This window comes from Gymnogyps californianus, chromosome 2 (genome assembly GCF_018139145.2).
Source record: "Gymnogyps californianus isolate 813 chromosome 2, ASM1813914v2, whole genome shotgun sequence".
Taxonomy (NCBI): Eukaryota; Metazoa; Chordata; class Aves; order Accipitriformes; family Cathartidae; genus Gymnogyps; species Gymnogyps californianus.
This window is the reverse complement of record NC_059472.1, coordinates 119,461,405-119,474,788: the sequence shown is the minus strand read 5'-3', so window position 1 is coordinate 119,474,788 and position 13,384 is coordinate 119,461,405. Positions and strand designations below refer to the sequence as shown.

At 41.2% G+C, this 13,384-nt stretch overlaps 1 protein-coding gene across 4 annotated transcripts; it reads left to right on the top strand.

Annotated features, from left to right (window-relative positions):
* The first annotated feature begins 204 nt into the window (after positions 1 to 204).
* On the top strand, positions 205 to 13,150 carry CDV3 (CDV3 homolog). 4 transcript variants are annotated; one of them, XM_050892042.1, is made up of 6 exons: positions 205 to 587; positions 2,688 to 2,767; positions 3,499 to 3,501; positions 4,952 to 5,088; positions 6,150 to 6,312; positions 7,428 to 13,150. In XM_050892042.1, the coding sequence occupies exons 1-6, from the start codon at positions 363 to 365 to the stop codon at positions 7,552 to 7,554; spliced, it is 735 nt and encodes a 244-aa protein (XP_050747999.1). In that variant the 5' UTR covers positions 205 to 362; the 3' UTR covers positions 7,555 to 13,150. The 4 variants fall into 4 exon arrangements, with proteins under 4 accessions (XP_050747999.1, XP_050747998.1, XP_050747997.1 ...); XM_050892041.1 differs by lacking the exon at positions 3,499 to 3,501; XM_050892040.1 differs by lacking the exon at positions 3,499 to 3,501 and having other exon boundaries at positions 205 to 705; positions 2,692 to 2,767.
* Positions 13,151 to 13,384: the final 234 nt, after the last annotated feature.

Genomic DNA, 13,384 nt, shown 5'->3' with positions numbered 1-13,384 from the left:
CTCCGCCCCCTTTCTCCTCAGCCCAGCCCCGCGGCGGGCCACCTCCTCCCCGCCTCTCTTTCGGGCCGTGTCAAGCGGCGGCCACCAACGTGGAGCGCGGAAGCCTCCTCCCGCCGGGCGTCGGGCGGGCTCGCGCGGGCCCGGCCAGCCGCAGCCGTTAGGCGGCCGCGCTCGCTCGCCTCGGCGAGCGGCGGCAGGCAGCGGGAGGCCGCGCCGCCGCTGCGCGGGGCTCACCTGTTGGCCCGGGCCGCCGCTGCCCTCTCCTTCCCGCGCCCCCCCACCCCACCCCCCCCTCCGCCCCGCCGTTGGGAGCGGCCGCCGCGCGCAGGGCCCGGCCGCTGCCGCCAGCCGGAGCCGCCGCCATGGCGGAGACAGAGGAGAGGAGCCTCGACGACTTCTTCGCCAAGCGGGACAAGAAGAAGCGGAAGGAGAAGAGCAGCCGAGGGGCCGCCGTGGCCTCCAGCGCCTCCAACGCCGCCTCTAACGCCGCGGGGGCGGCCGCGGCGGCCGGGGGAACCCGCCCGGCTGATGGCAGCGGCTCCGGGGCCGCCGCCTCCAACGCCGGCTCCGCCAAGACAGCGACCAAGGTACGGCCGGGAGGAGAGGGGAGGGGGGGGAGAGCGGGGCCGCTCCGTCGGGGCGGCGGTGGGGGAAGGGTCACGGCTTCCTCCGCCGGCCCGGGCGGCGCCTTCCTGCCGGCAGGGGGCGCCGCCACCGCCGGCCCGGGGGAGCGGCGCCGCCCGGCCATGCGGGCGCCCTCGGCGGCATAGGGCCTGGCGGGGCTCCCTGGCCGGCCCTGCCCCCGGAGCGGGGCGGCAGCGGGCTGGAGCCGTCGGGCAGGTGCTGCTGCTGGGAGGGAAGCCCGGCGGGCTCCGGCCCGGGCGGACTCTCGGCCTCGAAACGCGCCTTGTATCCGCGGAGGTGGGTCGGGGGGGGGGGAAGCGGGTCCGGTTCCCGGTCTGCGGCTTCGGTTCTGCCCAGCTCTCCCTCGTTTCTGCGTCTTGGCGCAAGGTAGCGGCCGGAACTGGGGATTTGCATTAGGTGCCAGCCGTAGGCCACCTGGGTTTGTGGCATGTGGCCTGTGGACCTTGGCGATAAGATCCCTCTGGCTCTGCAGACAAAGTACACCGAGCTCTTTGCCTTTCTGCCAGGAGGGGTTTTACTGCCAGTAATTTTTTTGTACAGTGTTACAGTGAAACGATGAGAATGCAAGAGAAGAGTAAGTGCTCGTAGTTGAGTTAGTGCCTTACAACTAGCCATGCTGTATATTTTAAAGTTAACTTTAAGAAATACTCTGCTATTTCCTAATGTTGTTTAACTTGGGGAGCTTCTTGACATGTGCAGTAGCTTTGTAAGTAGACCAAGGTCAGTGGTAATCTTTCAGCTGCCTTTCTGCTCATTTGCTTGTAAAATAATATCTGGTTTTGACTGAAGCTTGTACTTGGATTAGAAATAAAGATCATTAAATGTGAAACATACATTAGTTTGGAAACTGTGATGTTTCCATGGAGATGGGGATATAAGAAATATAAAAGATTTTAGAGCTGTAGACTCATGCTCTTCCAAAAGACTGAATCTTCAGCAGACAGTGCAATAACATGAGGTCACTTTCTACTTCTGCTGTTACTTTAAAGCAGGTCAAAGTTTTTGTGCTAGAGGCTGATAATGTAGAAGATCCTAGGACAGGGCTCTTAAAAGAAGCTGTATTCCTAGCTGTTCAGCAGAAAGGGGGCTATACCACTAGCAGACCTTGCTTGCAAGGTCTTCATATTTGAAGTAATGTAACTGCATTTCATGTAGAGTGTAGGAATTATGTAAACTACTAATTAGGCTGTGTGTGTCTTAAAGCTGTGACTAGGAACATGGGAGGACTGCTTATCTGTTCTGGTCCATTTCTGGCCTACCTTAATAACCCCAGAATCTGCTGATTACACAGTAGGACAAAATTGGCTCCGCTTAGGTGGGTCCCTCTTTCCCCAAACACGTAATCAAACTCCTGTTTTAAAACCTTAAAGTGGTGCTCTCCAAAGACTAGTATTCTGCTATTTTTTTGTGTACTAAGATTGCTGTGGTTTTGAAGCTGACCTTTTTACTATTGTAAAAACATTATTAAGAAAACAAGAAAGGCTGTAAATGTGGTTGTGAATGTGAAAGAGTAAAATGTACCAATATTAATCTTTCGTAAATCCACTGTAAGCTATTGCAAATGTTCTTTACTGTTTGGCTCATGAAATAGGAGATGGCATAGTAAATCTAAAGCTTCATGTGCATTCAAGCTGTCATAAAAGCTTACTCCCTTACTAGTAAAAGGGAGAGGTTCTTGCCCTTGTATTTCCCTGGTCTTGACTGGACAGTCCTGTTCCCTACTTTGTGTTGTCCCTTGACTTCCTGCTGGATTTTTACTGAGATGATGTGGTTTTCTTTCCCTTGAATGACTTTTTTGCTGGGGCATTTCTTGGCTGTTCTAGTGAGATAAAGTCAGCTCACAAGTGCATCCTAGGTAACATACAGTAAGTTAGGGGAGGAGGGAGTGGAAACCACTTTCCCCTGTTGGCAGTGGTGCACACAGATCGGTTTCCCGTGGAACTGCACCTTCACCCTTAGTTTTCGTTGTATTATCTTAGTTACATTCTTCTTTTCTACTTCAGTGTAAAGAAGGTAACAACTTACATTTTTGTCTCTTACAGGAAGAGGATGATTGGAAGGAGTTTGAGCAAAAGGAAGAAATTGATTATAGTGGTCTTAGAGTTCAGTCCATGCAAATAAGGTACTACTTTTTTTCTTTTTCTCTCCGCTATAATCATTATCTATGACTAAAAAGTATATTCTTTCTTCAGAGCTGCCTCCATGAAGTCCAGTTAAACAGAGGTTTGATACGTTTCTGCTAGTATAGAAGTTTGCTGCAGGGTGACTTAGGTTTGTTCTCTGCCAATGTTATCTTTATTTTCTAACTGTCTGTTGATACTCTAGGTCTATCTGTTTTGGTTGGGACTCACGTTTTTATTACAAATGTTTAACATTCCCCTCCATAAAGATAGTAAAGTAGGAATTTCCCTGAGAGGAGTGCAGGATAGTAATTCCCATTGAATCATTTGACTGCTGTAAGGGTACCTGACTCCATCTATTCAGCATCTGAGTTTGGGGAGTGAATTCCTGAACCATTGCATTTTATTTCAAAAAAACGAAAATATAGTTAGTAAAACTAGTGTCCCATGACAAGATCCCACAGGGCTGCAGTTATGAGTCTCATCCAAGATTCTTTGTTTGCTTTTTCATTAGATTGTTCCTGTAGTCTGGTCCAAAGTAAGTCTACTTAAGTCTGTCCTGGTTAAGAAAAACATTTCATCAGGTCAGAAAAAGGATTTTTATGACCTCAGTCTTAGACTGAGAATGTCACATAATCCTCATTGTCCAGGTATTGATGATGTTCAGAATAATGTCATCTTAAAGTCATCTTACCTGTAACCAGTGTAATAGATACTTTCTTCACTGTTTGAGCAGGTCTTACATATTCTTTAAGTTTTTTTAAACCCCCACCCCCCTTTCAGTTAACTAGTCCTTTTAGGCCATTTGCACATATTTGGTCCACAAGCTCTCCATACCATTGAAGTGTCACAGCGGATAATCACGTGTCTGAATGGACAAGTAACAAGTGGGCTGCTGCTTCGCTGAGGACTAGTACTGTTTGATTGAAAAGCGAGTGCTTTGGTTTTCCAGACAAAGGCTGGCATTCTGAATGCTTTTGATGCTGTGGCAGATTTTCAGGCATGTGGAAGTTTCTGCCACAGGATTTTGTAACCACTCAGTTAGTGGATTCAAGGGGAGAGTGGAGAAGTAAATGGAAGAAAAACGCACTGGAGGTTATAAATTATCCAGCTCTGGAGATATCCTTGCTGAAAATAAGACACAGAGTATCTGGCAGGGGTGGAGGTGGGATGTTACGTATACTTACTCTGTTCTAGCTAGTGTGTAGGCATCTGCTTTTGACTGTAGTTTAAAATAGGATACTGATGTGTTTAGGCCCTTGGTCCAGCTTACTATCATTGTTACTGTATTTGGGTGAACAGTGAAAGACCTTTTAATTTTCAGAAATGATAGGCATTTTTAACTGTTCTCTGATTATTACTTATACAGAAAGCTTACCCTATCATGATTAGTAGGATGTGGTGTATTATAAACTTCTTCTGTATTCACACTTTGCTGCTGCTGTTCAGATCAATGTCATGGGTTTTTTAACAGCCTCACCCTCCATGTATGTCCCATTATACCACACAGCTTTCTGTAGTAGCTTTGTTTAGCAAATTATTTTGAGTCTCTGACTATTTCTATGCAAAATAGTCTAAGTAAAATACAGTCAAACTTTTGCATAGGATTTGTCTTTAAAAAATGGCATATTTTTCTCTCTATATCTATTTTGATTGCCTGCTTTAAAAAAAAAAATCTGAGTTGGTTTGTAGATTATATTTGCGTAGGTAATATAAGTGTGTTTCTCAGGGGGTTGTGGTTATAGGGAAAGGGAGCTCAGGACTTGCTTTCTGTCACTACTTTTCCATAATTTCTTCTTCTTGACTAAAGCATTTTATGGAAGCTGGACTTGTAGCCCTTTCCTGCTTTATCTTCTCATCACTTCCAAATGCACGATTGTCTTGGTAAGAAAAAAGTCTTTCAGCTCAAAATAAGAAATCAATTTATTTGATCACTTAGTACAGTTTGAATTTGTCTTTTTTTAAGAACTTTTTCCTTCTCAGTTGCCAAGTTATGTAGCAGTGTGCCAAAAATTGTTCAGATGGAAGTACTGATGCGGTGGTTACAGGACTAATGTAGTCTGGTTAAATCTAGTATCTTCAGTACAGTAGCCATGAAGTCTTGGCTTGTCTATGGCGATTGTGTAATCTCTGGCAAGTCTTAAACCTCTGTTTGTAAAATGCTACTTATCGTTTCTCTTTTATAGTGAAAAAGATGATGATGAAAGTGAAAAAAGAGAAGAACCCGGTGACAACTGGGAGGAGACTGGTGGTGGTGTAGACAGATCATCTGGTCCTTGGAACAAGTCAGCTCCTGCACCAGCACCTGTTGTTGAACCAATTGGTAAATTTAACTCAGAGTTGTTGCTTTTTCCAATCGGAAGCATATCAGGTGGAATTAAGCTGCTCAGAGGGTAGAGCTCAAGGAGCAGTTCCTATTCGGGCACCTTTTAACATACTAATGGCTTGTTTGACATACTAGCAAATGAGGAAATTCTCTTGTGAAGGGATCTGAGGAACTGAATTGATAGTACTGTCAGATACTTTAAATAAACATGAATGGAGGGGGTTTTGTTTCTGACTTTGAAGGGCAGGGGGGGAAGCATTCCATCTTTGAAGGAGATCCCTCTACTTTGCAATCTGCAGAATATCTGTTGGAAGCATTTCTGTTGATCTAAAAATATTACTTTGACAATTAAATGGATGTTCCGCCAATATCTGATGTCTAATATGGCAGTTTTTGAGTAGGGTTCCATGGTTAGTAGTACACTTTTCAAATCAGTTCTAGGATACAGAGAACATGACATTGCAAAATTGATTCTTTAAATGGGGTAGGACTTCAGTTTTGATTAAATACAATTTATTAGCATCAGCAGAGATAAACTACTTAGCCATGATCTCAGTTCAGACTATTCTCTTCCACTGAGAAATTCATTGAAAAGTGGCCTGGTGTGTTTTTTCTTGTTTGTACAGGCAAGGAGGTAAAGTTAATCAGTGTTATTTCATTGTAGATTGTTACCTTACATACAAAGTATTTGGATATTCTCTTCTGCATCTGGAGAGGTGCTTTAAATAAGATTTGGCAAATATATAATTATGTGTTTGAAGCTCTAGTTTTAAATATAAGCTGGTAATAAATTGCAAATAAGAAACGTGAAGTCCTTATCAGAGGTTTTGGTTCCCTGAACTTTGTGAGGCAATGCACTGGAGCCATATTTTAGTTTGACTGCTAAGTATAGGTTAAATTAGGTGACACCTGATTTCCTGCCTTGTCTAAAATATTTGCTTCCAGAGCTTTAAAAGGTGCAAAAACATACTTGTAAGATTCTTCTCATTTTTTTATTTGTGTTTTTTTCAGATATGAATGCAAACTTACTCTTGTCTAAATCTTGTTCTTATAACTAGTTACAGAAACCCCAGAACCAGTTCAGACTGGTGGTGTATACAGGCCGCCTGGTGCCAGGGAGGGTGGCAGGCCACGGAGAGCACAGCAAGGACCACCAGAAATCTATAGTGATACGCAGTTTCCATCACTGCAGTCCACCGCCAAGCTTGTAGACAGTCGAAAGTAAGTACATTCCATTAATTCCCTGAGAGACATTTTAACTGCCTTAACCGCCTTCTCTAAGTTCTTATTTTGTTCTAGGGCTTAAGCCTGAATCTTTCCACAGAGGAAAGAAATAACTAAGAAATTATTCTGTTTGGCAAAGAGATACAGGAGAGGTCCTAACTGTATTTTCTAACTCTAGGAAGGGCTTCCCATGAAATAACTTTCATAGGACATAGCCCAGTGAGATAGCCAAAGAAGACTGCCAGTTACCTTATCTTTGACTTGCTGAAGGATTTCCCTGAAGCAGAATATTTCTGCTCTTGACAGCATCTGGTTCCCTGAGATACTAGCCATGGTGAGGCTCTGTGTTATTACTGTCAATAGACATGAATAGGATGTCTTGAGCACACTGCCTTCTCATTAGAGATGTGAAGGTAACTTAAATGGAGGAATGGGGTTTAATACAAATATAAATCAATAAACTTGCTGTCTGAGCTGTGTTTTACAATGATGAGCCCCCTCAATTTTGCTGAAATGTTTTGTATTGCTGAAGACTTGAGTCTCACCCTGCTTTTGAGTCCTGATCTTTCCATAACCTCATTCCCTACAGAAGAGATAGCTAGGGCGATACCTAATTCACTTGGGGTTTTGGGGTTTTTTTCGGGGGTTTTTCTGATTGCTGTGTTATTGACTAACACAGCCTAGCAGAAGCTTTGTTTCTTCTTCTGGGTTTTTTGGTGTGGCTTTGTCTGCTTGGCAAATGAGACATGCTGTCATTGATGCTTTAGGGTTTGAACGGTGCAAATTGAGCTAAGATGAAATGCTGAGTGAGCATTCTAGAAATGGACTTCTGCTTTCTAAAACCTATTTTTCATAAATGCACTTAAATTTACTTTTGAGAATGTTACTACTGAAATTTAGATTAATCTGAATTGTACTGGGTGATGAGCTTGATTCTGGAGATAAGGTTTTACAGGATTTGCTTGGGAATGTTTGGCTGTTCTGTTAAAACTCTAGACCTTAGTGTTCTGTGTTCATAATGTTTTTGTTGGGATGGGGTGGAAATCGACTAGAAATTCACAATTCACAAGCTAGTGATAAGATATTTACTGATTACATTTATTTTCCCTTAGGGATAAAGAAATGGAGAAGAGCTTTGAAGTAGTAAAACACAAAACTAGAGGTAGGGATGAGGTCTCAAAAAACCAGGCACTTAAACTTCAGCTAGACAACCAGTATGCTGTGCTTGGGGATCAGTAGAGCTGCATACACATTGCAATTAAGGAATGCTTTTTTGGTAACCCTTCTACTAAGGTAACTAAACTACAGCTAACAGCTATGATGAACATGCCACCTTATTTCTGCTGGATCTACTGCAGCAAGTGCAGACTACTTTGACGTAAGTGATTGGTTCTCCTGCACTATGGAAGCATAATATGTTACAACTTCTCCATTGGATATGGGGCAAATTAATGTAAATGATTGAACAGGAGTCATCAGTGTTCTTTAATTGCTCAGATACCTACAGCCAGTGGTCATTTCAAAATCTCTTTATGTTCAGATACTGAGCCTTCGTAAAGGTTGACTACCTCAGACTTGCTGCACTCATTGTGGACACCATGTGGATCACAACTTCTGGAAGAGAAGGTTACAGCTGTTTTAGTGGCCATCTGAAACTTGAAACCAGCTCTACTGGATTCCTGTCAGAAATCCTGCAGAAGTCAGCCATTTGGTTCCAATTTGCTATAACAAAGATTTAAGTGACCTTAATGACAAACCTATTCCGTTCCCCTTCTGAGGAATCCTGTCATGTGTAGCCATAGCCTACTAGAGACTTCTGGAGCATACCATACCACTCACACTATCCAAGTATAACAGAGCTGTAGTTTGTTTACCTTTTTAGATAGCTGTACTGAAATAACTGCAAAACAAATTAAAACTTATTCAGTATCAGATTTGAGGAATGATGGGTTTGAATGGTCTGTTTGCATTAGCCATTTTCACAGTTGTCTGTTTAAGCATATTTTTTTTTCTATTCTCCACAAAAAAAGCCTGCCTTGTTTCTGGTATCAAATTGCGGTATACTTAAATAATGATGAGATGTTGTAGTGAAATAGGTTTTATTTTGTTTTTTGTCATGAGGTTTGTCTTTCTCACCCTAAAGCACTAAGACTTAAGAGTTTTGATTTGACACAGAGGTATCCAGACTCCAACTACAGTTTTCAGAATTTGTCTTTTAAAAATGAGATATGTGGCAGTAGCAATACTAGATAAAAATTTCTCCTCTATTAAAAAGTTATTTGTTGTTTGAAGGGTAATGGTTACTTGATAACCAAAATAACTTAGTATGCAGGGGGATAACTTAAGCTGGTAAGCCTTATTTGTTTGGCTACTTCTGTGAAGCATGCAGGCTTTTTGAGGCAGAAATCCTCTTAAGTAAAACTCGTAAGTGGTGTCTATTCAAAGTCAGGAAGTTCAGTAATAATGGAAGACAGTGACTTCTTTAAGTTGTTGTCATCTCTGACTTAATTTAGTGGAAGTAGGCAAAATGGCACTGATACACTAAGAATGTAGGACATTGCCCGTAACTCTGATTTGATGAACGAAACCTGTCAAGTACCAAAAGTGTCCTGCTGTAACTGTTTTTCTCTTCTCTGAATTCTTACACCAGAAGCAAAATGAAGTACAATAGTGGCGTGCTCCAGGGTTGAGGTTTCTCAGAGTAAATGCCAAAAAATAGACCCAACATCTATAAGAGTTGCCAATGGCAAGAAAAACAAGGGAACAAAACAAAACTTGCTTACATGTGTGGGAGTACTGTGTATGTGCAGAAGATGAAGATAGTGCAGGAATTGCCTAGTTGGGTTCCCTTTGACTAACCGCTGACTCGCTTTAAATATTCTTCTCTGAGGCCAATGGGAATTTTGCTGTTGACTTCAGTGGGGCTGGGGTTTCACCTGGTTCTTTTGTGCACAGACTAAAACTGGCCTTGCCCTTGCAGAGTTAACTGTCTCTAAAACTTCTGCTAGAAGCTGCTATTAAAGACAGGGCTCAAGAGACTATTCTTAAAGTTGGAGACTTCATTTGGAAACAAAACCCCACTGAAAGACTGATACCAATACCTTGGACTCTGAGCCATGTATCTTCCTTGCAAATACATTGTTGCCAGCAAAACTGTTGATTTGTCACTAAAGATTTCTGTGGAATTCATGGTATATGGACATGTCACTTGATGTGGTAGAAACGTGAAATCTTAAAACACTTTTCCTGATGCTCTAAAGCGATTGAGATCACTAGTGCACATGAATCAAGTTTTAGTCTACTGTATGAAGGGTAGATGAGACTGTCCATTGTACCGTCTTTATTTGAGGTTTTGGGCATGAATTCTGGCAGTTCAAGAAAACCCTGTAACAGTTTCAAATCAAATAAAATGGAAATATACATGGATTCTGGAGTCTAATGAATCTTTACCTTCAATTCTAGCTTATGACCGTACAACAGCTGAGGAAATGCAGAGCATTTGGATCTCTTAAGGGACAGGCCATGGAGTGGGTAGTCAGCCTTATGGTCAGATGGGCTATGTTTAAGAGCTTATAGCAGTGCATAGTAATATGACTTTTATTTATATATAGAAGTTTAGTTTGCTACCTGTCAGAGTGTCTTCTTACTCCCACCATATAGGACTGGTTTGAGATTGTGAATTGAGTATGAATGAAGCTTTGATTTGCTTTTCACTTGAAAGTAGCTCTGCTAAATTAAAGAATGAAAAAATTCTGGATGTTTGCTGTCACCGGAGTCCATCAGCTACTGATACCTAGAGGTGTTGTTTTGGGGGCTTCTCTTAAGAAGCACACAGAATTCCACGTTCTTTCTGGAGGCATAAAGGAAAAAAATCAGAAATGCAGCAGATTTCCATAGTACAGAATGTTAAACTATTTTAAAGTGTTTCTTGTGTTAAATATAGCTGCCAGCAACTATCAAAATGCCAGTTGTCAGTATCTTCCTTGTAACAATTAATTGTTCTGCATGCCTGAAATTTTGAAAGTCAGTCCTCTGTGGAAGCTCAGTGTGGATGCTTTTGAGACTCTGAAGTCCAACTTTATCTTGTTTGTTATTGCATTCATTCAAGGCATGCTAAGAATGTCCATTTCATTCCTTCAAAATGCTTGTTGAAGGCTCATTCCATAAATGAAGGATTGTCAGTTGTAGAAATGAGATTCTTGATACCAGTCAGTAAAATGCAGTTGTGTGCCACTTCAGGAACTTCCTAACCTGTAACATGCTTTTATGGTGGGTTAGTTATTAATTTCCAATTTAAAGGTTCCATTTTACTTTCTCTGGCTTAAAATAAAAACAGACATGAAGTTACTGACTTGCTAGTAGAACATTTAAATGTCCAGTACTTACTGGGAAGGGAACAATTTGGATTTGTGGTTCTTGGTGATACAGTCTGTATTTAAGGAATGTTAAAATGCCAAAAAATAGATAATTTTAATAAAGATGGACTTCCCAAATGCCTGCTGTAGGAATCTGGCATCTGTATTTACTTGAGCTGATGATAAATGTAGGAGAGGATTAGTTTTGACCGCGCACCCCCCCGTTTTAGCTGTGCCATGTTTAATCTTATTCACAAATGAAGAGGAATTGACAACTAAAAGTGACTCTCCTGCTACTTCAGTTTTGTCTTTGTAGCTAGCTTTACCAGTCACGTCCAAAGTAACTCTTTTACAAAACTTACGAATAGATGAATTTTTAATTGTACGAATTGTGTTAGAGACCTGACACCATAGGGACTAGGGTTTTTGGTATTTGCATCTGTTGGCTCTTGGAAACTCTTTCACCACAACATGGCTGAGACACCTGTGCTGTTTAGGTCAAGAAAACACAATATAAATTTGATAGGGCTGCACATCTTGGAGTTTGCTTGTCTGAGCTTTTGCAATAATTGTATCTTTTTGTCTTTCTAATTTCAGCCTGGTTGAGCAGTTTTAAACTTGCTTGTGGGTTTCTGTCAAATACCATAACTAAAATGGAGCAGATGAGTCGCCCTTAGACTAGCAGAGCTTCATATGCTTAAAAGGTGCTTATTTACAAAGTAATAATATTATTCTTTCCAGTATTGACATGGTTAGAGAAATGAATACCTCATATTTTACGTGACCAATTTGTATCAGAGGCCCAAGAAACTAAATTTTACCAAAAACACCTTGAGTACTTAAAAATCTTTATGAATAGCCACAATCCAGGTTTTGTCACTTGACTGTAATTTAGTTCGCAAATTGTCCCTCTGTTTTCAGCTTTTAATTTCACAAATTGGTTTTAATGGTAATTAGGGGCTTTATTTGGGAATATAAGAAAATAATAATATGCGTATTTACATTTCAGATATATAGATGAGGTACATACAAACGGGGAGGAAATCTGACATATATTTGCTGAGAAACTCTCCAGGAAAAAGTTAAAAAGTCAGCTTGTCTGTATTGAGGTTAATATGAGAACCTGCAAGCTCTAGCAGATGGAAGAAGAACAACTGAGGAGTCTAATACTGATTTGGATAAGTCATAACTATTATGTATCTAGAGTTTGGCTTCTGAAGCACCAAGTGTAGTTCCACCATGTTCTGTTTGAAATCAAATAGAACAGGAAGGAAGATTTTTTTTTTTTTTTTCCAGGAAGGCCGTTTTCTAAATGATAGTATTAAATGCATAGCCTGAGGTAGGGAGTGGAGTGTAAGTGGCAGAGAAGGATAGGCAGAGAAGTGCTGTGTGGGTAGGCACTGCCTTCACAAGTGACAGACCCATCTGACTTTAAATCAGCAAAAGTGTCTGAAGTTCAGTCCTTGGGGAAGGCATCCCATTTTATTTTTTCCCTTTAAAGAAAAGAATGAAGAAAACCTGTCCAGAGAGAAGGTAGAATTTTGCATTGGTACAAAGCTGTCTAACCAGTTGCCTAAAGAGAGAACCAAGAAAGGACAAATTCCAAGATAGTTCACCAATCTTGGAATTCAGCAAGGAAATAACTTGTTTCATATTTAAGAAAACTCTTTTTTACTTCAGCATGATAAAAAGCTGAGACACTGATACAAATTGCTATGAAGACATTTCCTTTTCTTTGAAGCATCTTCTGATGGTACGTGTATCATGGTTTTATGTTCACTTGCTTAGAATATATGTTGATACAGCAAGGTTAATGAAGTTCAATGGGCTGCTTAGCCAGAATACAAATATTAAAAATGTATCACAGTATTAATGAATCACCGGAAAAAGTAGTGCGTCTGGAATACTGGAATGGAAAGTATCGTCTAAAACAACTGCATGCACTGAAAAGAAGCAAGCCCATTTTGTAGCAAGAGCATAGGACCAAGAGAGTGGAATTTGGCCTTGGTTTTCCAATGAGCTGCTGTATTAACTTCAAGTAATTCAGTTTCACTTTGCCTCGGTTTCCACGGCTGTACCAAAAAAACCCAACAACCTACCTCACAGGGGTGTTGTGAGGCCAAAGCTGTTCTTTGTCAAGGGCTGGGGCTGATGGAAGGTGCTACAGAGGACTAAAAATCTTTATTAAAAGATCTTTATATGAGCTTTCATTACAGTATTTTAATACTACTTTGGGAAAGGCTTATTTCTACAGAGTGTAACATATGTTCTATTTAAGTATTATGTAATTAGACTTATTTTAGTATGTATGGGTAAGGAAGAAGGTCAGGCTGAGCATTCTAACTGGTATTTCCTCTCTAATTATCTGCAACCAAAATGGTATATTAATATGAGGCTTTTTGTTTTTATGTGGAATACACTAAAATCAATATTGCTATATTTTGTAAACCCTTGACTGAAATAAAATCCTGCTCACAGTTGATAGCCATCTCTTATAATGTGGCTGTTTTAAAGTTTGTTCAAATTATGTGAACTAGAAATGTTCACTCCTGAAAGTATGTATTTGTGTCAGGATACTAAGTGGTATTTTGTAGTAGGAATGTAGTTTTCTTCCCCTCTCCACATCTAAACATACATTTGTCCTACTCTTTATCCTTTCCCATATTTAAGTTCAAGTAGCATGCAGGTGCAGTGGAAATACAGGAGAGAGAGTA